This window comes from Pleurodeles waltl, chromosome 1_2 (assembly GCF_031143425.1).
Source record: "Pleurodeles waltl isolate 20211129_DDA chromosome 1_2, aPleWal1.hap1.20221129, whole genome shotgun sequence".
Classification (NCBI taxonomy): Eukaryota; Metazoa; Chordata; class Amphibia; order Caudata; family Salamandridae; genus Pleurodeles; species Pleurodeles waltl.
The window spans coordinates 977,749,778-977,777,551 of record NC_090437.1 but is presented as its reverse complement, the minus strand read 5'-3'; the positions used below and the strand labels follow the sequence as shown (position 1 = coordinate 977,777,551).

The following is a 27,774-nucleotide window of genomic DNA, read 5'->3' as shown; positions in this document are numbered from 1 at the left end:
AATAATATCTTCTTCAAGATGTGGCAACACCCCAACCCTGAGGGTTTCTTCCTCACCCCTCCACTGAAACCTAATGCTAGCTACTGGATAATATGACTGATCACCATGGACACATGCTATCAATACCTGGGTATGGGGTATGGTGTGCCTTGCTTCTACTAGGTTTTGTCTAATAACGCTCTGACTGCAGCCAGAGTCAATTAAGGCTACTTTTTCTTGTCTATTTAGACAAATGGGAAGCGTATATGTAGGCCTAACCTCTCCAGCCATGAAACCCTGCCTTTGGTGACGCCAATTTCCATGGGTTCTTCTATGTCTTTTTTTTGTGGACAAAACCGGGCGATATGACCCCATTCTGAACAGTTGTAACATTGAGGTCCGTTAGACGTATAAGAGGCTGGAGGTGGATGGGGACTACGCATTCTCTCCTGCTCATGTGTACTTATGGGTCGTGAAGGCACTATTTTCCCTATATTGGGCCGTGCAGGAGATGGTCCAGGATTTCGAGTAGGAGTAGCTTTGAAATCTGGGCTCCTGTGGAAGGCACAGGCTAAGTCAATTGCCGTTTCGTTAGTTAACCCGGGGTGTTGCCGAACCCAGTTTCTTGTGGATGAGGGCAGTGCATCCAGGAATTGTTCTAGTACGATAACATCGAACATTTCTTCCCGAGTCTTTTCGGTGGGCCTTAACCAACGTCCCGCAGCGTGTTGAGCCCGGTAATATAAGGCACGCGGATTTTCTTGTAACCCCCATTTCATATGCGGAATTTGCTCCGATAACTTTCGTGGTCTAGTCCTATTCTTTCTAGGATAGTCTTTTTGATCTCCTTGTAGGGGAGTGTACCCATGGGATTAATGGCTTGATATGTGGCCTGTAATTGTCCAGTCAATAATGGGGCTACATATTGGCCCCATTTGTCTTCGGGCCAGTTGGCTGAACTGGCCACCCTTTCAAAATTAAGGAAAAATGAGTCCGGATCTTCCTGATCTTGGTATTTTTGTAGAACACTGCTCAGCACATTCAGATGTACTTTGGTATGTGCGATGGTCTCTGTTAATTTACTCAAGGCAGTTTCATGGATCAGTTGATTGTTGGCCATAATTGTGGCCTGACTTTTAAGGGCCGTTTGTAACGCCTCTCTCTCCTCTTTGGCGTCCTTCATTTGCTGTTCCCACATCAACTGTAGATGTCGTTGTCCTTCTGCGAGTTGAGTAATTATATCCGCCATGGTGGGTTTTTCCTCCATCTTCTTCACTATGTATACTGGGTTCAAATCCCACTTCTGACACCACTTGTATGAGGATGGCAGATTTATGACGCTGAAGAGCAATATTGTTGTTTCAAAGAACTGTCTTTTATTTGTTCTTGAAACAGTTTATACGGTAAGTAATATGTACAAAGTTTATGGAATAGAGGTAGGTTGTGGAGTTGTCTTCTGGTTGACTTCCTGGCTCCTCTTCCTTCTTTCTTCCAAGGCCTCGTGGGGAGCGTGAAAACAAGAAAATAAATAGATACGGTAACTGGGGAAGATGTTAAGGCTTAACCGTTCTTATCTTTTCCTTTCCTCTCTCTCTCCTTGTCCCTGTCTCAGCTGTCTTCTTAACGCCTTTATTCTTTTCACCTTGGTTTTCTCTCTACTGATTCTCCTGCCAGAGTTCCTTCCTGCCTTTTCCTTTGCGTCCTGAGTATCTCTTCTTTATTATGTACTGTGTTTTTTCCGTCTTTCTTCTCTCTCTCTCTCTCTTTATTGTTGTTTCGAGTACTTAAGTGCACTTTTTCACTGTCTTCATTCCCTTATCTCTTTCTACGTATGCTCTATCTTCTTGGTGTCTTATTTTCTATATTTCTCTTCTCTTTCTTTTCTATATCTGAAGAAATGCTATCGCTTTCTTACTCCGTCCCCTTTTTCCCCGTACCCCTCAGTGCTCCCCGTCCAAAAGTGCCCGTTTCCCCTTCTCTCCTCCTTTTTTTTCCCTTTTCCCCGTTACTCTCAACCTCCCGTCTCCCTTCCCCGCTCTTGTCTCCGTACCTGGAGAGGCCACGCTTCTCCGGAAGCGTGGCGGCTTAGGAGCAGGCTCCCCGGGGCCAGCGGTCTCCAGGTTTCCTCTGTGGCTCCTCGGCTCCCGCCGGCTCCGTCTTCCGGCCGTCCTCCTCCTCGATGCCATGCTCCTCGTCTTCTTGCTCCTCCTTTGTCACCACGTCTCGGATACTTGCACTCCCGCTCACCACCTCCCCTGGCATGACTGACGCTCCACTTTTAACTCGCAGTTGTTCCCGCGGTTGCTGTAAGCGACCAATCAAAGCGTCGGAGTCTGAAGTATTCACCAGGTCGTTTGTGGCAGAGTCAGCACAAGTAAGGGAAGTGTGTGGGTCGGAACGGAGCGACCCATCACAGGAGGACTGCTGTGCGACAGGTGGAGGACAGCCCCAGGGAACTGACTCTCCAGAAGGTACTCGCCGCGATCCTGAGAGCATACCAACATTCCCAGTATACGCTGGGCCAGATACTGGACAAGTTGCAGGAGAACATGTAGCTGCAGGAGGGACAGTACCTGGGGATCAGGGAGGAATTGAAGGACATCAACACCACACTGGTCTCCATTGCAGGGGTGCTGGCAGACATGGCCAACACTATGAGGGAGGCAGTGGCACACCACCAGGCTCCTGACACTAGCCAAACCGATGAACAGCCACAGTACCAACAGGCCACTAGCACCCCTCCCCCTGCAGAAAGAGAACCACCCCACAAACGTTCCCTGCAATCCAGGCAGACGCCAGAGACTATTGCCAAGACCCCCACCAGGAAATAAGACACTCCTGATTGTCCCTCTTATGTCCCAATCAGTCTCCTTGAACTGCCATTGCTCCCCTTCCTATGCCCCCTTGGACAATGCACCTGTGATACAAATGGACTGGACTCCATCCTGGACTTTCCTCCATCATCAACTCAGCCCATTCCACTACCCCCTCTACTTCTTAGTACTTAAATAAACACCCCTTGAAAAAATACAAGTATGGAGTATGTCAAATTATTTCAGTATATATTCGTTTAACAAGGTTTAAACATTGCAATTCAACTGTACAGTAATGTATACATAGGAAAGGCCTGTAGTTGGCTGCACTGAGCACACCAGGAGCGATAGTGGGACACACAAATCTGCAAATAGAGATGCCAAAGGGTACAGTGAGTGACCATAGAAGTGGGAAAATCAGCCTGCCACAATGTCAAACACAAAACTGTCAATTAAATGTGAAGTTACACTGTCTTACCTGTGTGTCATTGGAAGAATTGACAAATTATTGCACTTCTATTGTCCTCATCCTCATCCTCTGCCTCCTCATTCACTATCCACAGGGTCCACTGCTGCCATACGGTCATCTCCAGCCTCCTCCTCCTGCAGAAAAGGCACCTGGCGGCGTAAGGCAAGAATGTGCAACATACAGCATGCCACGATGATCCTGGAGACCTTTTTGGGTGAGTAACACAGGGATCCACCTGTTAGATGGAGGCAACGAAACCTGGCCTTCAGGAGGCCAAATGTCCTCTCTATAATTCTTCTAGTTCACCCATGTGCCTCATTGTAACGTTCCTCTGCCCTTGTCCTGGGATTTCTCACAGGGGTCAGTAGCCATGAGAGGTTGGGGTAACCAGAGTCACCTGCAAATATTGAGGGACAACTGTTAGCCACACACTAACCCTTAGGGCCCACACCATACCCATACACCAACATATGCTGGGTGGGACGCAGGGCTCACCTATTAGCCACACCATGTGCCTCGGGAGCTGAGCCATCACATTTGGGATGCTGCTATTCCTCAGGATATAAGCATCATGCACAGACCCAGGATATTTTGCATTGATGTGGGAGATGTACTGGTCCGCCAGGCATAGCATCTGCACATTCATGGAGTGAAAGCTCTTTCGATTTCTGAACACCTGTTCATTTCGCTCGGGGGGAGGCAAATGCAATATGTGTTCCATAAACTGCCCCAATAATGTTGGAGATATGTCCCATTGCATAGAAATCAGCTTTCACTGTGGCCAAATCCTCCACCTGGGGGAAAACGATGTAGCTGCACATGTGTTTAATCAGTGCAGACAACCCTCTGGTCAGCACTATTGAGAACATTGGCTGAGACATTCCTGCCGCCAAGCCCACTGTCACTTGAAAAGAAACAGTTGCCAGGAAATGGAGCACTGATAGCACATGCACAAGAGGGGGGATCCTGGTGGGGTGACGGATAGCAGAGATTAGGTCAGGCTCCAATTGGGCACACAGCTCGGTGATTGTGGCTCTGTCCAGTCTATAGGTGAGGATAATGTGCCTGTTCTCTATTGTTGCCAAGCCCACCAGGGGTCTGCACACGGGGGTATGTCTCCATCTCCTATTCATCCGCAGCGGTTGCAATCTATGGGGCAGAATGGTGACCAGCTGGTCATTATCTCTTATTTCCAACAACTACACTTGCATGTAGTGATTGTAACAGTATTTTGATGAAGAGGTCCAAATGGTGCATATGTGTACTGTGAAGCAGTTAGGAGCAATGGCCTGCCCCCTCACCCGAAATGGCATCCGCCTGTTCTGTTTGGAGGAACAGGTGGAAATGAGGTAATTCCGCTGATGTTGTGCGCTGTTGAGGGAGGCGGTCGAAAACCCCGTGCAACTCCTCATTGGTTAACATTGGGCTCTATGGGGTACAGTGGCCAATGGTGATGTACGCCGGCGGTGATGTACGCCGATGGTGTCGGTATGCACCGCCGTGGACGTCACTGTCATTTTCTATCTGTTCACTTACTTGCTACCTGACCTTCAACAGGAGAGGACCTACACTGCATGTGCTGCTGTGACCTGTGTTTGTAACTGACCATGGCTTGTGTGACTGGGGAAAAGGTCCCTGCCTTCACCTCGGTGGAGTTGGAGAGACTGGTGGATGGGGTCCTACCCCAGTACCGAATGCTGTATGGGCCTCCAGACCAACAGGTGAGTACACCGTGAGTACGATGCATGGTGTATGAATGCACAGAGTGCTGTGTGTGAAGGCCTCATGTAGGGGGTGTGTGGTGGATGGGCCCTGGGCAGCGTGCAGCATGTATGGTGGGCCATGTCTGTGCTAATGGGGATGGGAAGGGGCATGGTGGGCCATGAGTGTAACAGGCAGGACGGTCGGTCTAATACCTTTCCCTGTGTCCATTTCCCTGCAGGTCAGCGCCCATCAAAAAAAGGGTATATGGCATGCCATCGCCAAGGACGTGTGGATCCTGGGGGTCTACGGCAGGCGGAGGACCCACTGTCGCAAACGGTGGGAGGACCTGAGACGCTGGGCACAGAAAACCGCAAAGGCCCAGCTGAGGATGGAATCCCAACGAGGAAGGGGTGCCCGTCTAACCCTGACCCCCCTGATGGCCTGCATACTGGCGGTGGCCTATCCGGAGCTGGATGGGCGCTTAGGGGCATCACAGCAGCCACAAGTGGGTGAGTACAGTGCCCCAATATACAACTTGCACATGGTGGGGTGGGATCCTGGTGGGGGGGTGGTCCCTGTGGGTACCCCTAGGCCAGGCCTGGTATTGCAGGGTTGGTCCCATGTTGGGCAGGGTTCTGATGTGAAAGTATTCAAACAAAGCTAGTAGGCATCCACTACTGGGCAGGGGTCTGTGCATCTCAGGTATGCTGCAATAGGCGTTAGGTGTCCCTATCCATGGGCTGGTGACTAGCATTGTGACTGGTAGTGAATTTCATAGTGCGTAGGGCTGTTCCCTGTGTGTGAGTGTGTCGTGTACGCCAACGGTGGTGTTGTTGGCGCCATTGACCAAGTGTACCCTTTGTGTCTCCCCCCCTTTCCGTTTTGTCACCCTGTCCTTATGTGCATTAGCATCATCTGGCGGAGGAGCAGAGGCACCGGCGACTGAGGGAGCTGCATCCCACAGGACCCAGGATGCCGAATCCACCGATGGTGAGGGCACCAGTGAGACGGAGGGCGAGGGAAGCACCATGGCGGGGACAGGAGGGGACAGTTCGGACACAGATTCCTCCTCCAGTGGAAGCTCCCTGGTAGTGGCGGACACCTTTGTGCACACCCCAGCTACAGGTAAAGCCGCCACCCCCGTACCAGCACCGCCCTCCCAGCAGCCCCTCAGCGAGTTTCCCGTGCCCACTCACCTAGGAGGGTGGGCATCTCCTTCCCCCAGGCACCTCAGGCCCTGCCCCAGTTAGCCCTGCTGCCCTGAGTGAGGAGGCTATTGGCCTCCTGCGATCCATCTCTGTTGGGCAGTCAACCATTGTGAATGCCATCCAGGGGCTGGCAGCCCAAATGCAACAGACAAATGCATTCCTGGAGGGCATTCACACTGGCATGGCGGCCCAACATAGATCAATCCAGGCTCTGCCCTCCTCTCTGATGGCAGCCATTGTCCCTGTTTCTAACCTCCCCCATCCAACTTCCTCTACCCAATCCCATTCCACTTAACTCCAACCTATCCCAAGCACACAGTCAGATGAGCATGCACCCAGGACAACACACAAGAGTGGACATGGCAAACACAATCACCACACTTCATCCCACAGGCACTCACACAAACACCATCCTGAATCAGACATACCAACATCCACTGCCTCCACTGTGGCCCCCTCCTCCTCCTCGTCCACCTCCCTCCCAATTTCGTCTCCACTCACACCTGCATGCACTACATCCTCATCCACTACCCCTATCACCAGCACACCTAACAGCACACGCCCCTCACTGGCAGTCACCACCCCCATTTCCATGCACACGTCCCCTGTGTCCTCTCTGACTGTGTCTGTGCCCCCCTCCCAAGGTACACAAACGCAAGCACTCAGACACCCAACAGCCATCCACCTCACAACAGCATCCAGCCCATGCACCTGCACCCAAACACAGCAGACAGACACCTCCTACAACCACTCCCTCTTCCTCCACTCCCAAACCATCTCCCTCTTCCTGCCCCAATGTCCCTAAGAAGCTTTTCCTCTCCACCATTGACCTCTTCCCTACCCCTCCACCCCCATCCCTCACGTCAGGCCATGGCAGTCAAAACCCAGGTAAGAACCTCAGCCACCAAGTCCACGGGCACAGTAGTGTCCATAGCTACTCCAGGTGGGAGAGGATCTCAGGCACCAGGCAGCCACACTGAAAGGGTGCCTGCAGCAAGTGCTGCAAGGAAGGTCAAGGAGGCACCCCCAGCTGGTAAAAGGAAGGTCAAGGAGGCACCTCTAGCTGGTAAAACGAAGGTCAAGGAGGCACCCCCAGCTGCTGCCAAAAGGAGCAAGGAGCCATCCCCTGCTGCTGGCAGGAAGGGCAAGGGGCCTGCACCAGCAGGCAGAAAGGACAAGAGGCCTGGTGCTGGGACTCAGTCAGAGCCCCCACCACCAACCATGGTGGTTCAGCCGTCCGAGGCTGCAGGTGAAGGGCTGGAGCCTCCCCCCACCACTGCCAGCACCGCCACCACCACCATCACCACCAGCAGCAGCAGCCCCAGTGGGCAGCTGTCCGAGGCTGCAGGGGATGGGCTGGAGCCTCCCCCCACCACTGCCAGCACCGCCACCAGCAGCAGCAGCCCCCGTGGGCAGCCGTCCAGAGCTGCAGGGGATGGGCTGGAGCCTCCCCCCACCACTGCAAGCTCCACCAGCAGCAGCACCACTGCCACAACTGAGGAGCCGTCACCGCTGGCAGTCAGTGTGTAGTGCTGCATCCATGGGCTGTTGTGCAGCCTGGCCCCATCAAATCCTGTGGGTCTGACACCCAGCTGAGAGACTGTGACTTTGCACTCCCCAGGATCTGCATCACAGGGCACAATGCCCCCTCCAGAACCAGTGGAAGAAGTCACCCACTTGAGAGACTGTGGCCTTGCACTCCGCAAGATCTGCATCACAGGGCACAATGCCCCTCCAGAACTACTGGAGAAGCCATCCACTCACCACATCCTCCCCAGGATGAAGCTCACTGGGTACAATGCCCCCTCCAGAACCAGTGGAAGAAGTCACCCACTTGAGAGACTGTGGCATTGCACTCCCAAGAACCACCCACAGGGCATGTTGCCCCCTCCAAAGCATGTGGGCAAGTCACCCACTTGAGAGACTGTAGCCTTGCACTACCCAGGACAGAGCACAGGGCATGTTGCTCCCTCCAGAGCCAGTGGGCAAGTCACCCACTTGAGAGACTGTGGCCTTACACTTCCCAGGACAGAGCACAGGGCATATTGCCCCCTTCAGGACCAGTGGCATTGTACCATCTTCCGGCTGAGGTGCCCCTCCCCATTCCCCATCCCCCTGAGGTGCCTGTCTATTTTCGACCTGAGGCCCCTGCAGTGTTTTCTCCGTGTTGTTGCAGGAGTAAGGTGGGGTCTTGGACTATGTGATGTGGCCCTGTGGCCCACGGACATTGAGGACTGGGCAGTGTCCCAACATTTATAAATATGGATATACTTTTTCAATTTGATGCACATATTTATAGTATTTTATCTTATTACACTCACTTTAATCAATTCCCTTTGTCCTTGCATTATACCTCAGGGGTACAGGGTGTATATGTAACGTTACAGCATCTGGTTATGTATATGGGGTGGGAGTGTTGCGTGTGTGTGTCACTCTCTTTTTCCTCCCCCTCTCTCCTGTGTGCTAGGCGGCAGTACTCACCGTGGTCGTCTTCGCAGGCATTGGTGTTCGTAATGGAGCAGAAGGTAGAAGAGCATGGGGAAGACATGCAACTCAGGTTCCATGGCGGCGTGCTCTTCCCCGAGTCTCCAGAGGTTAGTCGTTTCCCTTCTGTGTTCTGTTTCCGCCAGGCTTTTGATGTCGTACAGCCCCGGAAAAGGGTGTGTCATATTACTGTGGGCGGAACATTGTCTTCCACCTGGCCGTAGGCGGTTACTGCCTTGGTGCCTGTTGGTTTCACCCTGGCGGTCGGTGTGTTAAAGTGGCTGTCTGTCTCAGCGATTTCTGCTGTGGTCATAATTTCATATTTATTACTGCCGGCCTGTTGGCGGTATTACCGCCACTTTATCATCTACCGCCATTGTCATAATGAGTGCCATAGTTTCTCTTCAAAACAAATGTTTATAACGTGTTCAATACCTTTACACACCTACGGTGCATTAGAAGTGCATGTGTTTTGCAAACACTTGTACCAATTAGCTGGACACAGGCTGTACAAAATTAGGCAGAAAAGCAATATGGTAGATATCTGCTACTATGTAAACTATGAAACAAACCTAGCCACTCATTGGAAGATGTCATGGAACATGGAATGCGTGATGTCATATGTGAGGTTATAAGCAGTGTATGGTGGGGGTGAAAGTTATAGTTAGTGCTTTTATAGTTCAAAACTTTAATGTTGTTACTGTTACACTTGGCATCCTTGGCGTGGTCTCCCCTAACTTTTTTTTCCTCTACTTCCCAGGTTGTTGATGTGTGCTGGACTCTGTTTTTGATACTCTGGGCACTTTACCACCGCTAACCAGTGCTAAAGTGCAAGTGCTAGTAATGCAAAAAACCCTTCTAGTTTCAATGATGAATTCAGATCGTATTACACATCTAGTATCAACAGAAACAAAACTCAAAATAATACAATGCAATCTTCAATCAAACTCAAATATAGGTTCCACAAAATTCGGTCCAAAATATTTATATCTTCTCCACAGTCCAAAAATAATATCCACAAGTCCAAATTGTGTATCCTATACGATTAGTTCCAGTTACCAATTCGGTCCAGCAACTTCCTTCTTTGTCCCTTTGTCAAATTGTGTATCCTATATGATTAGTTCCAGAGTTACCAATTCAATCCAGCAACTTCCTCCTTTGTCCCTTTGTCAACACGTGTTTCATCCGGGGAGTACCCCTGGATTTCATCAGGACCTCCTTCACAGTAAACTTGATTGTTGCATATACTCCATAGTATCCTTTATAGCTGTTTTGTTTATTTCTTATATCCTAATACGTCTATATTTTCTTTTTTACCCTTTTTTTGTAGCTCCAATTGTTATTATAATCTTCTTTGTATCCCTAATAATTATGTTGATGCGAGCGAGTACGCTGCAGTTTTGCCGTCTTATTCGGCTTCGGTGTTTGAACTTGTGGATATTATTTTTGGACTGTGGAGAAGATATAAATATTTTGGACCGAATTTTGTGGAACCTACATTTGAGTTTGATTGAAGATTGCATTGTATTATTTTGAGTTTTGTTTCTGTTGATACTAGATGTGTAATACGATCTGAATACATCATTGAAACTAGAAGGGTTTTTTGCATTACTATCACGTGTGCAAGTGTATCTATTTTCAATTTAGATAACATAATGTTGTCTTTTTAGGGGATGTAGAGGGTTTGACCCCAGTCATTTGCACCGTGCGATATTGTGAAGTATAATATTATAGAGTTAGAGTGGGAAGCGCCTATTACTCACTGTTCACCCTCTCTTTTGATGTTTACTAAAGTGCAAGTGCTCCTATGTAAAATGTATGTGTAATTTGCTTATCCATGATTGGCATATGTGATTTACCGGTAAGCCCCTAGTAAAGTGCACTAGAGGTGCCCAGGGCCTGTACATCAAATGCTACTAGTGGGCCTGCAGCATTAGTTGTGCCACCCACATTAGTAGCCCTGTAAACATGGCTCAGACCTGCCACTGCAGTGTCTGTGTGTGCAGTTTTAAACTGACAATTCGACTTTGCAAGTGTACCCACGTGTCAGGCCTAAACCTTCCCTTATTATACATGTAAGGCACCCTAAGGTAGACCCTAGGTAGCCCCATGGGCAGGGTGTGGTGTATGTTAAAGGTGGGACATGTACTGATGTGTTTTACATGCCCTAGCAGTGAAATACTGCCAAATTTGTTTTTCACTGTTGCAAGGCCTATCTCTCTCATAGGTTAACATGGGGGCTACCTTTAAATATTATTGAAGTGTGGATTCCCTTTGAGAGCAGTTCGAAATGTGGAGTTTGGGGTCTTTGAGCTCACAATTTAAAAATACATCTTTTAGTGAAGTTGGTTTTTCAGATTGTCTGTTTGAAAATGCCACTTTTAGAAAGTAGGCATTTTCTTTTTTAAACCAGTCTGTGACTCTGCCTGTTTGTGGATTCCCTGTCTGGATCATACTGATAGTTGTGCTGTTTGTGAATCCCCTCTAGACAGTGACACAAAGGGAGCTGGGGTATAGCCTGCATATCCTGATGAGCCATCTGTGCTAGATTGGAGGGAGGAGTGATCACTTACACCTGAATGGGCTGTACCTGCCCTTTCTCAATGCAGTCTCCAACCCCCTGGTGTGTGTCTGGGGCCTGGCCTGGGCAAGGAAGGATCTTGTGAACAACAGACTTTCCTTTGAAAAAGGCTACTTCAAAGGCAGAAAGGGGTATAAGTATTGGACCCAAAACCCCTGAAAATTACATCACTTCTGGATTCAACAGGAACCTCTGCCAAGGAGAAGAGCTGAAGAGCTGAGGAGAAGTGCTGCTCCTGCCTGTGACTGTGCTTTGTTGGGCTATCCTGCAGTTGCTGCTTCTGCCTGTGAAAGGGGACAAAGACTGAAATGTGTTGTGCATTCCTGCTTGAGAAGAATCTCCAAGGGTTTGAACTGAGCTTGCCCCCTGTTGTTGAAGTCTCAGGGCCATCGAAGACTTCCCCTGCCAGCACCTGGACTCTCTGCTGAGACTCCTACACTGTCAAGTGGTGCCCTATCTAGTCCCTGGGCTCTTGAAAGGTGAAGTTGGCAGACAAGAACTGAAAATCTATGCACAGAACGCCTGGCGGGGAAATCTTCGATGCACCATCTGCAATGCGGCTGATAAACGACGCGCCACCGGAATCGCGGCTGAAATCGGCGCTCCATCTGCATGGCGGCTGGGAGATCAACCCATTGCAGATGGAGAAACGACGTGCAACACCCACTTGTGGATGCTGATAACGACGCAAACCCCATGCAGTGCAGTTTTCTAACACCATGCAACCGGATTTTCCACACATCGTCCATGGGCATCAACGTCAACCCGACTCTGCGCAGACCTGTGGTGCCCCGTACGGAAATCAACGCATCGCTTTCTTGCAAGGGACAAAAACTACGCATCGCCGACCCAACCAGAGAAGGAAACAACGCAAGGCCTTACTTGCGGGTAAGGAATTGACGCATCTCTACCCTTTTCCAACGCATGCTCGCCCATGCCGGTTTACTTTTGACGCTAACCAGATACTTTGTGCAAAATCATTGTTTGCATTGATTTCTATGGAGTAAACTCTTATGCTTTTGAAAATTCATATTTTAACTTGTGTATGTTGGACCTTTGTCATTTTGGTCTTGTTTGATTTAGATAAATATTACCTATTTTTCTAAACTGGTGTGGTGTCCATTTTGTAGTGTTTTCACTGTGTTACTGTGTGTGTTGGTACAAATACGTTATACATTGTCTATGAAGTTAAACCTACCTGCCTGTGCCAAGCTACCAAGGGGGCGAGCGGGGGTTAACGGAGTGTGATTCTCCTTTACCCTGACTAGAGTGAGGGTCCTAGCTTGGACAGGGGGTAACCTGACTGCCAACCAAAGACCCCATTTCAAGCATTGGTGATCAACTGTGAGGATTTGAACTTGTATTCGTACTTGACATACAGTGATTAAGTGTACGCTACTGTTTCCAGTGCAGACCATTATGTGACCACATACAGCTTGTTTTTGCTCTTTTTGGACTTTTTCCTACTTATATATTTTTTGGTGATTTTTTTTATTACTCTTGAACTTCTCACTGTGAAGTCTTTTTCTGCCTTGGAACTTTGTACTTGTTTTCCATCATGTCTCAACATGGAAATGCACCATCTGGAGCTGTTTTTGAATTAGGGAAACTGGAAAGTTATACAGTTGCTGAATTGAAACAGTTCTGTAAGGATCTTGCCTGTCACATTAAGAGGTCCACCAGAAAGGAAGAGCTGCAAAAGGCACTGAGGGCCTGAGTGACAGCCAAGGAAGCTGGGAGGCACACAGAGGACAAGGAGGAGGAAGTGCAGAGTATACACTATGGAATGGTGGGTAGACCTGTTATGCCTGGGGGGAGGGTCTCTAGGGCAGGTAGCAGTGTGTCATCCAAGGGTCTGACATCTGAAGAGTTGCAGGACAGACAGGCAGAGAGGTCTCACCAGTTAGAGTTGGAGAAGTTTAGGATGCAAGGAGAGATGGAAGAGAGGAAACTGGTCATTGAAGATAACACGTTACTGCTGGCTCATAAGCTCAGCTTGAGGGAGCTGGACCAGAGGAGCCAGTCCAGTAGGGATGGTGGCAGCAATATCACAGTGTAGCCTGAGAGAAGGGTGCACATTCCAAAAGACCTAGTGAAAGACTATAAAAGGGAGGTTGACATATACTTGTGGTTCAAGGCCCATTTCTAACACTGATATATATATATATATATATATATATATATATATATATATATATATATATATAAATAATCCTTGCAACAACACTGGAGTACAGAGGCTGCCGATGAGCGGTCCGGTAAGAGTTCCATTAACCCTCAACATCCAAAATGAACCCTTTGATGTCAAGAAGAGTCAGGACTCTGTGGCACTGCAAATATAGTTTAATATATAAAAATAGATTATGGCATCCACACCAACGTGTTTCAGCCGTAGCCTTTTTCATGGTAACACATACAACCAACCAATACACATATAAAGCCTTGTTGATAACATAAATGGCGGACCCTCCTAAAAACAGTGGTGAAAATAGGACCTACTGTGGCATCCATATTGGAACATTGCTAACATCACCAAATCGATGGATAAATTTGGACTCACCTTATTCCTAGTGCAACACTTGAGAGATAATGATACTGAGATGACTTTACATATTCATAATATACATAAAATATAATAGATGAAGTAATAACAAAGACATTTCATTAATCTAACTGTAAGCAACAGTAATAGCAGAAAACTACCCCAGTGGGCTGATGAAAATATCTATACAGCCAACATAATGATGGACCATCCTATAACCAGTGGTGAAGATTGAAACTACTTTAACATCCATATTGGAGCATAAATAACATCACCGAATCATTGGGTAGTGAAGGGCTCACCAAAATCATAGTGTAGCACTTGAGAAGTATGATACCAAGATGGGTATACATATTCATAATATATATAAGATATAATTGTTAAAATAATGCCAAAAACATTACATAAGCAAATATAATTGTTGCAATCCAAGTGTGAACAAATGTAATAGCAAAATCCTGCCCCAGTGGGCTGGTGATGACATCAATACAGCCAACAATCTCAATGTGTACATATACTCTCCTTAATGCATACCTGTACGCTAAAGATCAAAAATCAGCATTCATGACATCAAAATAAAAGTTCTAATAAATCACAGAATCCTGTCGCTCTCATGCCTATCAGTGGTCCCATCTATGCACCAGGGACAAGAAATATTTGAGTTATAAACCCGCTGCTCATAAAAAGGTCTTACATAAACATAACATACAAACAAATGTAAAATTGTATGCGCTAAAGCGAAGGATGAAGAAATCACTAAAATCCATAACACCCCCAAATACTACCATAAAGTACAGATAACACCAAATGGCTATACTGATTAAGGTGACTCATGCATATCCTATCATAAAGTGCCTAAAACTACTGCCCTAAATGCACTGCTAATTCCTCACTTGAATTCAATCCTCTAGGAATAAGAGTTTCGAAATCAGTAATATATCTTGACTCCAACATTCTCATTCTCAGTTCTCCGTCTCCTCCTCGTATATCTCTCCTCACATGATCAATCACCACAAATTTCAGCAGCCTTTCATCTCCCCCATGCAGTTCATGGAAGTGTCTGGCAACAGAATAGTTGTGATCATTGCTAAGTGCTGCACATCAGGGTCTCCCAGAACACTGGGAGTGCAAGAAAGGCTAATGATTTGCAAAGATCTGACTCATGATGCATGGCACTTGGCAGGGCTGATGTAGGAAATGTACAGCATTTATTTTAGGACATCCTCATTCCGCACTCCTCATCCCTACTTATCATCCCTAATTTTCATCCATCATCCCTACTTCTCTTCCATCATCCCTATTCCTCCTCCCTGCTTCTCTTCTCTACTTCTTATCCACCATCCCTACATCTCATCTATCATTCTTCTCTTCACCCATCATCCTTACTTCTCATCCCTACTTCTCACCCATAATCCATATTTCTCATCCATCATCCATACTTTTAATCCATCATACATCATCCCTATTTCTCATCCATCATTACTTCTCATACATCATCCGTTATCTTTATTTCTCACACACCAATCATCCTGACTACTCATCCATCATCCCTAACTCTCATCCCTACTTTTCATCCATCATTCTCAACTCTCATGCCTACTTCTCAGCCATCTTTCTTACTTCTCATCCATCATCCATACTTCACATTCCTACTTCTCATCTATCATCCCTATTTCTTATCCCTACTTCTCATGAATCATCCATCATCTTTATTTCTCAACCCATCCTTCAGTCATATCAACATACTTTCAATGTTGTGAAAGGCACCTTCACACTGATTGGTTGGCAACAGCCAATCAGAGTAAAGAGAGACTTCTGCATTCTATTGATCTAGCCACTGTAAAAACACCCTTCTCATTTTGCACTGTGTAGTTTGCTTCCAGTGAATCCAAGGCTGTACATTGATTTAATTGGTTTTCTATTTACAAAGGCTTTCTATTTACAAAGCTTTGATAGTTTGGGAAAGATAAGGGTCTGCAGCTGGGGTCACAAGTCAAGACTTGGAGACAGGGGTACATAGTCATCAGAAACTTTGTCTGGTTTCTGTTTAACATTTTACCAAGAAAATGTTTAAAATCAACTCTTGGAGCCAGGGTAATACAGTTCATCAGAAAGTCTTTTCAGGCTTTATTTTTATTTGTAATAAAGAAAATGTTTCGGTCAGAGGTTGCCTTTAACTCTGAGAGTTGTATTTTTTCCTTACAGTTTGCAAACTTCAGGGGCTAGGTTTCAGTTGTGTAAGAAACCAAGAAGAGTAAAGCTTGGACAGAGCTGTTGGGTATGAAACTGAAACCAGAAAAGGTTTGATGAACTGTATAGCCCTCTGTCCATGTGCGGATTTATGGCCCAGGTGGGAAGCACATTGTCTTCCTCAAATCATCAGAGCTTTCCACATAGGCCAAACACTTACTTAAAAATATGAAATGTTGTACAGCCATGAAATCACTGGAAGAAAACACCAGATGTATTTGGTCCTCTCTGTTCTGAACCAGCATGTGCAATACGAAGGCCATTTTCTCAGTGGCTATACTAATAGAATGCAGGCCTCTTTCTTAACTCTGATTAGCTATTGCGAACCAATCAGTATGAAGGCTTGTATTACAACATTGAAAGTGTTTTGGTATGACCGAGGGATGAGGAATGAGAAGGAATGATGATATGCGAGAAGTAGGGATGAGAAGCATGGGTGATGGATGAGAAGAAATGATGATGGTTGAGAAGTAGGGGTGATGGATGAAAAAGTAGGGATGAGAAGTAAAGGTGATGGATGAAGATTAGCAATGACTGATGGGAAGTAGGGATGGTGGATAAGAAGTAGGGGTAATAGATGAGAAGTAGAGGTGATTTCCTAAAATGGATGCTGTATGGGAGGCACCTTGCCTTCCCCAAACCATCAGAGCCATCTGCAGAGGAATGTGTAAATGGAAAACACTTACATTAAATGAAATGCTATACAGCCTTGGATTCACTGGAAGCAGACTGCACAGTGTGCAATGAAAAGGCTGTATCTTCAGGGGCTAGACCAATAAAATGCAGCCCTCTGTCAACTCTGGTTGTTGTCAACCAATCAATGTGAAGGTGTTTTTCATGAAATTGAAAGTGTGGTGGTTTGACTGAGAAATGATGAATGAGAAGTAGGGATGATGGATGAGGTATGAGACAGGAATGAGACATAGGGATATGGATGAGAAGGGTGATGGATGATTCATGAAAGGTAGGAATAAGAATTAAGGATGACGTAGGATGGATGAGAAGTAGGAATGATGGAAGAAGTATGGATTATGGATGAGAATTAAGGATGATGGAAGAGAAGCTGGGATGAGAAGTAGGGGTGATGGTTGAGTTGCAGGGATGAGTAGGTGGGGTGAGGATGAGAAGTAGGGATGAGAAGCTGGGATGAGAAATAGGTATGATTGAAAAGAAGTAGGGATGATGGATGAGAAATCGGGATAATGGATAAGACGTAAAGAGATGAGAAATATGAATGATGGATAAGTAGTGACGATGAGAAGTTGGGATGATAGATGAGCAGTAGGGATGAAAAGCATGGACGAGGGATGAACAGCTAGGATACTGGAAGAAAAGTGGGGATGATGGCTGGGAAGTAGGGATGATGGGTAGGAAGTAGGGATGATGGGTGGGAAGTAGGGATGATGGGTGAGAAGTAGGGATGAAGGGTGAGAAGTAGGGATGATGGAAAAGAAGTAGAAATGATGGATGAGAATTAGAGGAGAGAAATAGGGTGATGGATGAGAAGTAGGGATTAGAAGTAAGAATGATGGGTGAGAAGTAGGGAAGGTGGATGAGAAGGAGGGGTGAGAAGCAGTGGTGAGGAATGAGAAATAGGAATTATTGAAGAGAAGTAAGGATGAGAAGTAGGGATGATAAATGAAGTAGGGATAAGAAGCAGTGATGAGAAGTAGGGATGATGGATGAGAATTAGGGTTGGGAAGCAAGGATGAGATGGAGGGTTGATGGATGAGAAGTAGGGTTGAAAAGTGGGGATGAGGGATGAAGTAGGAATGAGGGATGAGAAGTAGGGATGATGAATGAGATACAGGGATTATGAATGGAAAGCAGGGATGATAAATGAGAAGCAGGGATGATGAATGAGAAGCAGGGATGATGAATGAGAAGCAGGGATGGTGGATGAGAAGCAGGGATGAGAAGCAGGGATGGTGGATGAGAAGTTGGGTTGAAAAGTAGAGATGATGAATGAGAATTAGGAATTAGGGTTGAGAAGTAGGGAAGACAAGAAGTAGAGATAAGAAGCAAGGATGAGCGATGAGCAGGGAGGATAGGTAAGAAGCTGGGATGGGAAGTGGGAATATTGGATGAAAAGTAGGGATGAGAAGTAGGAATGATGGTAGAGAAGTACGGGTGATGGATAAGAAATAAGGATGAGAAGTAAGGATAAGGAGTGAGGAATGAGGATGCTCTAAATGGATGCTGTAGTAATGAAGGCTGGAGAAACTGAGCACTAGGGCAGGCTGTACTACAGGGCAAACGATGAGTCAGAATAGAAGAATGCAACAACTGCCCGTGAATACAGACCCAAAACAGGCTCCACCTTCCAAACTGATATCCATTGGTGGCAAACACACTTGCCTGGGGGCCTGCCAACTAGTGGTGAGACCACCAAACCAAATGGTGTAACAAGAACCTGAGAAGAGGAATAGGGGTCTTAGAAAACAGCATAGCAGACTAGCGTACGAGCACTGGGGGTGGTGATAAAGTTGTCCCCAAAATGGGGAAAACAGCTAGAAAGCCAAAATAGTAGATGTGCATAATATCAGCCCCCAGCTGTTAGCCACACAGACAAAAGTAAACGGTAACAGATTTGAAAAGAAAGTCTTCTTCACTGAAAATACAGAATACATAAGGGCAGACATGAGAGCAAAAAGCATGATAAACACGCTGGGAGACAGGCACGAGAGAAGAACAGGGAATGAAGGAAGACAAACAAAACATGATAGAAACTATAGGCACATCAATAAATATAAGCATAACTAACACGATTATATCTCCCCCCTGAGAGTTTTCCTGAAGTTCTTTGAGTGCTAAACCTGTGTTATGCTTTGGTACATCCTCACTTCCGACTCCCCAAGTTTACCTTTAAAAGCCAATGTTTGTATTACTCTGCGCTCTGAAGCAGCCCTTGGACAGCAGGGAGCACTCTACACGTGGGCTATATAGATAGATATTTTACTGGAATATACGCCTCTGGAAGAAGGGGTAGGGAACTATGAACTGCGGCAGAGCTATGCAGCAAAACAAGAGGGAGTCTAAGGCACATGTGTGCCCCAATGGGTAGGAAGGGAAGTGATGGGGTCACAATTATGAACGGAAGTCAAGATCGTCAAACGAGGCTAATTACTGCTTTAGAGAAAAGACAGAAGACTAAGGAGAATTTGGCAGACATGGAAAATAATTCGTAAAATAGGCCTGGTGGTCTTTATGGACATTATATTTGAGCCTATGTAATTCAAAGCCATTCCAACAGGCCTGTTGTTTATGCCGGCCACACACTTCACACAGAAACGGGAATGACTGCTGTCTAGTGATCTGTGAATGGTGCCGTTTTGAAATTTCAGTAGGTAGCACACTATGTCTAGAGCTGAGGTTCGCTAATTCTTCACGTTTTCATGCATCTTCCTAAAATCGCGAGAAAAGTAAAGTAAAAGGCAAAATCACAGCCGAAATCCCCAAAACACTGCTGAACATTACATACCAGGTATTCAGGAACTTATGCCTGGAATTCTGTGCTACCTACGAAATGTGTCGCCCACAGTTGACCCATTTTAGAATTAACTTTGAACAGTCTGCTCTTTCAAGTGGCCATTTTACTGAATGAATGTCTTATGCTTTCCATTTGCTTGTGCCTTCTCTCGTCCTTGGACGTCAATCGCTGGTCCATGTCATCTATCCAGCCTCTGAACTCATGCTTTGAGCCAATCCCGACTAGCAAACCCGTCTGTGCATATGTGCCATAGTCACAATAGCAAGATTCCCGCTCAGGCCTTTTCTTGCACAGGGCAGCTCATCTGGAACAGCTATTTGCTAATACTATCCTGTGCCCCTTCCCTTACTAGATGGCAAATATAAAACTCACCGTTTCAAGACATCTCAGAAATGTGTGGTTTTTCACACTTCCTAAGTCAGCTGCCAATATCATTGCTGCTCTAGTGTCTTTTCTTCTACCCTTTTGATAGTGCCTGCAGGCGTATCGTGTGACCCCTTCACACCCCTCATCATTCCATGTCTTACCTTCACAGACAACATTCATAGTTTACAGAACATCCGGATGTCATATCAGTTGATTGGATAGTAAAGGCGACTTGCCTACCACGTTCATTTTACTTTGCTGTCACTATAGACTTAGTCATCTGATAACTTGCGTTGTTGGACGTTATCATGTGCCATGGTGTACTTTGTATCAAGCATAAACAACGCTACTACTGCATTACAAGATGTGACGATTCTAATACAAAATCAATAACACCATTAAAAACAATTCAGTTAATGTGATAGCTGGGTAATATTGCTTCCACATGTAATAAAAAAAGATATGCATGAATCTTACCCATCCAACTTCCAAACTTCAACGCATCTGCATCATTCACTGCTAGGGCGTTCCTTCAATGTATGTTTCCACACTTCTTTTCTGAAAATAAGGCAAGAAAACGGTGCTATTTAAATATACATAGAAAATGAAACATATTACACTTAACATTAAAATATCTACAAACTCTGACACTGTTGAAAACAATAATACAGGGCTTCGGTTTTCCTGCAGTCTTGGGATTCCCGAGGCTGATGTAGTTGCTGTCTTTCAACTGCCCTGTGTCTCTGCTCTCCTTAACAGTGCAAGGTACCTGTGAACTTCTCGTTCCTTGATCTGTTGAAGTAACATTCCTGTGAGCTCTCCTTCAGATGAGATGGTGTCTTCAGATGGCTCACTTGCTGTAACCGGCCTCCTCGCTCTCTGATCAAACAGAACAGAGAATAGTTTTGTTTACAAAAGAACTTTTGTTATCAAAGCTTTTCACAAAAATGACACTTTTCAAAGCTACCATGTTTTGACTCCCATTCTGTGTTATTTACAATTGAAAACAAAGTTTTGAAATATTTGCAAATTTCATTTGAAATGTGTATTTCTTTGACTGAATAGTAATGGGGAAATGTAAAATGCTGATCATACGCCCCATGTATCACAGAATACCACGTTCATTAAATAATTGTAGTTCAAGCAGAATTTTTCCTAATTGGCTATTCAAAGGTTATACTGATTTGCCAACAATTGCCTAAAGGAAAAGGTGGAACTCCATAGTTGGGAATTCAATTTATTCCATGTGGTTCAGACTTTTTTTTGTAGCAAGTGACCTACAATATTAAAGGTTAATGTGCTATTTTTAGCCACATGCAATGATGAGTAGACTCTAATTCCTGGTATGTTGCAGCAACCACATTAATGGCATAAGACAGGTAAAGCTCCAACCATAACTTTAATGAATAGGTTCTGAAATGTGCCCTCAAGGAAGTCTGGCCACATGGTGGTCATTCAAAAGAATGTCCTGAGAGACCTATCATGAGACAGTTTACAGAAGGACCAGGTACAGTTCTTTCTAACAATCATCCCGTTCCTCCGTGCCGCCAGGGCTACCAGCAAGTATCTGTTTTGGTTTGGAAGTGTTAGTCAACAGAAGCATCCAAAGCAGTCTACGGCCTTCGGCCTCCTGGGCCACAACCTCCATCCGAATTGCCTGGTGTGACAGGTGCACAGCTCGCTATATGATTGGGATCATGTGGACTCTGATATATATATATATATATATATATATATATAAATATCTTTTGCCTAAGGTCCTTCGAGAAATGCAAGTCCTCTCAAAGGATATAATTGTTACACCTATAGGAACCTGTTTGAGTCAGCAAAGAAACATTTTATTGATAATGTTCAAACTTTTTGAAAATCTGGGATATAAGTTCCAAAAGACTACGTTTAAGTTCCTCAAGGAATTTTAAATGTTTTTAATAAAAAGACCATACAGTATTGGGGCCAACGTATCAGCTAGTATGAACTTAAAAACCAAACACCTCTTAAGGACACAGTATATTTACAGGATTGATTATGAAATGATGCACTGACAATATTAGCATTATTATAAAAGCAAATATTACCATTCATGATTCCCTCCAGGGTATCTCACTAGTCTGAATGTCATCCCACCCCCAGGTTATAATGCTCTTTGTTTTAATTCATTAGGAAAAAGGGGCAGTTAAGTAAGATTTTTTACTCAGATCTATTTTATTTTCTTGAAATTTGTTCCCACTGTTTTGGTTCTCATTTCAGCAATAAAAGTGAATTGTGTTGTAGGTGTGCACTTTCTATGATGTATAGGAGAAACACATCACTCCTGAATACGATGGCTCATTTTTTAACCCAGGTTTAGTATTAGGAAGAGCTTCAGAGGATAGACTAGAACATTAGCACAACAGGGAATGTTAATCTTCATTTTGATATAAAAGTATCTTGACCAGAAGGTTCGCCATCTGTTTCTGAGAATTTAGAGTTTAGTGGCCTGACGTACACAGCTTATCATTTTCTGGATCTGAACGCGAGTCCTAACCTGGACATGCACTGATTCCATGTAGTCCAAGTATTTGTTTTTTTTCAGACTGAATTGTTTCCCTGAACATGTGACTGTGGCTCATGCATCCATCTGCAATTAAAGCTCATATCTGGGATCTAAGGTATTTACTCTCTCCGTACATACCCTCTCCAGAGTATAATAAACCATATGGAAATATTTAAATTGAATCAGGTGTAAGCATGAGGATTTTTCCAGGGTGTCAGAGGCCAGCTTGGCCTCAGACCACTCCTCCTCTTCAAGGTTCCCAAGTTGAGCACCCTTCAAATCCTAAGATCGGGTATGGGGTCAAAGATGTTCAGCACAAGGGTGCTATAGACTCGAGAGCCCCCTTTCTGCCCAACGATCCATCAGTAGTTTGGACTCCAGTGGATTAAAGTCAGGTTAGGCGGCTAGTTCCACTTTTTGAGCTGCGGATACATGTCTTAGTTGTAAATAATGGTAAAATTGAGTCCTATGAAAAGTTCCTCCTTTAATTTCTCGAATGATTTCATATCTCCCTTCCCTGCCTCACAATCAAGCAATTCTAATTAAATCCAATAGTTGGAACCCCTCAACTCTTGCTGTGTGGGTGAGTCATATTCCCTGCCAAATTGAGGTCTCCTGTGTGAGCTTATCCTCTTCTTTTACCTGCTTCATAGTCTAGCGCCAACACTCCAATGAACATCTAGAGACCAAGAGATGCGCATGAGGAACCGTCAAGCTATTGATAAGTCCCAGGTCCTCTGGGTCCACAATGAGATTGATTTCAACTCTACTGGCAGTTTCATACCTGACTCCAAAAAGTCAATCATGACTATCGATTAGCTGGGCTGCCCAGTAGTACTGACGAATATTTGCCACAACAAAAATTTGGATGTGGGCCTGTAATCTGGACAAGAATACGGGTGGGAACTTATAGTGATAGTTTTGTAGCGTGCATAGCAGTCTACGGAGTGAAATCATCTTAAATAGAACTGTTCAGGTCATCATGGAGTGTGAAAGTGCGCCCAATGCCCGCATTTCTCTCTGCACCCAGTCTGCAAATGGAGTTCTGTTTAAGTCCCATCATACCTCAGAATCAATGAGCATCTAAGCATTTAATACGGTCACATGCAATACACAGCTTTGAGTGCCATTAGGGGAGATGAGGTCCCTCTTCTTTTCATGCTGGGCCACACATTGAATTTTCCTAGTAACCCTGAAGTTTTCCTGTACATAAGTAGAATCAGCATTAGACTTGGTTCAGTTCAGTCTGATCAATGTATGAAGAGAAGCATGTTGTCCACATACAGCAAGACACAGCCCTCAAAACGTTCCTGTCACAGGATCCCAAATGGTGTACCACCTAATCCACTCGACCAGCGGCTCGATTGTAAGGGCAAATATTAAAGGGGACAAACGGCACCTCGGCGAGTTCTCCGTCGATGGGAAAGAGGGAAGAGAGGCTTCCATGAGCCCACACCTGGGCTTAAGTGGAGGCACACAGGACATATACATGTATGTGCTTTACTAAAGCCCCTTCTGAACTTTTTAAATATAGAAGATAAAAGCATCTAATGAATGTATCGTGCACTTTTCTACAACAGGCAATGAGTGCCGCTGACATTAGAATGTTTTGTTTTACTTGATTGGCCTTTCAATGAAGAGAATGCGTAGTAACATGCTGAGACACCTATCTGAGACACCTATCACTAGATTTACTGAGGAAATCAAAGTAAAATGCATAACTGAGTTGTTCCTTCCGGGGTGTCAGTGTGTTCATACATTATATTTGTGAGCATAAGCACGAAGAAATCATTGGGGTATGCACTTATTGTGCTCCACATAAAACTGGCCCACAAATTCTTCGGCAGGGTGGTGATGGGATTGATAGCGAATCTGTAATGATGTTTTCTTGTCTCTTGGTGTCATCCAGCAAAAGCTGGATGTGGTGGTTACTGTGCTGCTATGAAACAAAGATTCTTATAAAAAAGATTGGTCCACAATCAGTGCTCCTGAAGAAGACAACCCTTTGCTTATGAAGAGGGGAGAGAGGGTACCAGGGACCCCCCCAGGTATTCCCTGCAGCTGGGTACAGTCACCCACTGTACCCACATTGGGGGAACAACCCTTACCTCTCTTTAAACATTTAGCCACTTCTGTACCCTGCCTGTAGTGAAAGGCAGATCGTCAGCTTCAAATTGCTGGTCCACCTTTCAATATTGTGCTACTCCCAGAACAGGGGCGTGTTGACGCCTGCACTATGCACAGCGCCTCCACTGTAGCAGAGCATACTGTTCCAGACTGTGTCCGGCACGTCCAGTTAAGCTTGTTCCGCAGAGTGAAAAAGTGAGCTGTATAAACAATACAGCCCCTTGTCTTCATGTTCTTGTGATCCAGGTTTTATAAATGTGCAACATACTTCCAAGAAAACAAAAGACTCCCAGCTAAGACCTCAGATATGGTCTGGTAGCTACACAATAACTGAAAAGAACACCATTCTTTTAGAAACGCATTTCAATGAAACCACATTGATAGTGGGCACCAAATAGAATTCGCCCCAAGAAAGGGTTATTTCATGATATACAACAGCAAAGCAGAGCACAGTTTTACTAGAGTGCACTTCCGCATCAGAGAACAGTTTCAGAGTGTATTGTTAGTGGCTGTGGCTTGCTTGTCACTTGCCAGATGTTCCTGAGGTTCTAAACTGTACAGAGTAATAGTTCCTACATTTCTTACTTGTATATGTAGTCCCTTGCGAACAGGTTTTAGGAGCAAATTGTTATCCTCGCTGCCACACAGGATCCGTATTAAAAAAAACACTGGAGTCACTCATTGATTATTTCCCTGTTTCTGGAAGTATTTCTTATTGGATAATTTGTACACTTTAATGTAAATAATAAAAGTAGACCGGGAGGATGAGATTGGTGGGTGTGTTGCTATACTTTTTTTTTTAAATCAAAACTCAGTTATATGCTAGTAGATTCCTGTTAAATTGATTGTCCCTGCTTTCGGATTTCTTTACACACATCCACTACAGAAGAAGGAGCTCTATTATTTATGGTTTTATTATTAGACCTAAAACCAGGAATATTTTAGTGCTCATTTAGTGGAAATACTGGTTCCATATGCTATCCCTTTGACCATTTTCTTGTGCTAGAGACTTCAATTTCCACTTTGAAGATCAGATGAGCCCACAAACACAAAACTTAGGGATGACATGGCTGCCATTAATTCACTACAAATAGTAATGGGTACCACAAACGTATCTTGCCACAATCTTGCACTACTATTTGCTAATATGAAAATCAATTTAGAGAAATTCGCTGGTGCCCCTCCTATGGACTTATCAGCACAAAAAGGTTTTCGTCTATATTTAAATCTAGCCCATCGATACCCTTGTAGGTCATGGATCCCAAATGTAGAACATGGAAGAGAATCAATCGAAATAATTTATAAGAAAATGTTCAAATGCCCAAAATAAATAATAATAACAGCATCAATGTGGCTGTTACTAAGTTTCGTGGAACCATGGTGAAGGTTGTTGACATACCAGCGCCACTGCAGACAAGCAAACGGAATAGAGAAACAATAAATGGTACATTCCTGAATTAAAAATGCATAAATATGAATGCCAACATCTTGAATGGCGAGTCATTCAAACAGACAAACCAATTTACTAACTCAGCTTTAATGGCTATCATAAAGTGCTCTGCCTAGCTTGCTGTAATCACTATTCTCAGAGAACTGAGAATTCCACCAGTGAAATGTTTTCTATCTTTAAAAGGAACTCGACTGCCCTTCTGTGTGTGGGCTGTTCACTCCTGTCACGTTTGTCCCAGCTATCTTCATATTTTAAAGAAAAACAAATTAATTATATTTATTCCAATTTTGCCCCACAACTGATTCTCTTCTCTTGGAAGTGGAAAAGCCCCTCTCAGCATCAGGTATATTCCTGCCTCATATGAAGCCTTGATCACATCTACAGCAGAGGAAACTGTGAATGCTATCAATTCAGGCTCTATAACAAGAGCACTTGTTATATTTTCACATCGAACTCATCACTAATCAGGTCCCGGCTAATTGATCTTTTTTAATATCGCTTTACAATGTGGCAGTACATATTCGTGGAAGCATGCATGTGTTAGCTTCATACTGAAAAACACTGACATATCCTCTAGTTAAGAGCAAAATATTATCCTATTTCCTTACTCCCATTTATGGCCAAAACATTTCAAAAACTGATTAATTTACAGTTGTCATCTTATCTGGAAGAGAATGATCTATTGTCAGAAATGGGGTTTCTGGTTGGCTAGGGTATGCACCTAAGCCAGGCAGAACCTACCCACTCTAGTCAGGGCAAGGGAGTTACACGTCCAAGATAACCCCTGCTTACCACCTTGGTAGCCTGGCACGAGCAGTCAGGCATATCCCAGAGGCAATGTGTAAAGCGTTTGCAAAACACACAAAACACACGTGACGCAAAATGTACTCCACAAAGTAAACACAACATTAAGCTATGTAAAAATAAACTGTATTGCACAAAACATAATTAGACCAACATTACACATAAGTAATACCCTGCTACCTTAGCAGTTGTCAGAACGTTACACAAGTTACTAATACTCTGCAAGAATACGCAGTCACATTAGAACATGTAAGTACTCCGGATTCTGCAACATAAGCAGTAGTCAGGAATTACAGTAAGAATTCTATGCACTTGTCATGAATACCTCGTAAATACCCATAAAAGGAACATTAGAGAACATATCACAAGTCATAATAATACATATCAGCATGTCGTGCCCATAGAAGGAACATCAGCACATACATGTAAGGGCAGGAAAGCAGGTAAAACATGTGAATTCCCCAAGGTCCATACTTGGCACACTTAGCCACTATATCCCTACTAAGTACATGGTTTCCTGATGAAGAGGCACTCCCAGTGCCTAGAAGAGCATGGGGGGCTCCTGTGCGCTCAACGGGGGCCATGTGGTGCTCCTGGGGGAGAGGGACGGTCGGCACCCTCCCCTGGTAGAAAACGGGTGTAGGAGGCTGGCCTTGCTTGTAGTGGGTACCAATGGTACTTACACCTTGTACCAGGTCCAGTTATCCTTTATTAGTAGAGTAGTAGTGTTCTAGCAGCTTAGGCTGATAGAGGTAGCTATAGCAGAGCAGCCAAGGCTGAACTAGGAGACATGCAAAGCTCATGCAATACCACTTATATCATATAGAAAGACAATACTCAGAGTTACTTAAAATAAAAGTACTTTATTTTTGTGACAATGTGCCAAAAATATCTCAGAGGATATACTCCCTTAGGAGGTAAGTAACATACACAAAATATACACAACAAACCAAATCAGGTAAGTAAAACAGTCA

The 27,774-nt window shown here is 44.9% G+C and overlaps 1 protein-coding gene across 3 annotated transcripts in view; it reads right to left on the bottom strand.

The window, feature by feature from the left end:
• LOC138246638 (uncharacterized) overlaps positions 1-27,774 on the bottom strand; it is a 403,830-nt gene that overhangs the window by 29,426 nt on the left and 346,630 nt on the right. For all 3 annotated transcript variants that reach the window (XM_069201360.1, XM_069201371.1, XM_069201379.1), the window contains exons 11-12: positions 20,656-20,765; positions 20,364-20,444 (exon numbers count right to left, since the gene is read on the bottom strand). In XM_069201360.1, the coding sequence (XP_069057461.1) occupies positions 20,396-20,444; positions 20,656-20,765 (159 nt within the window). In that variant the 3' untranslated portion in view covers positions 20,364-20,395. The remainder of the gene's footprint in view (positions 1-20,363; positions 20,445-20,655; positions 20,766-27,774) is intronic.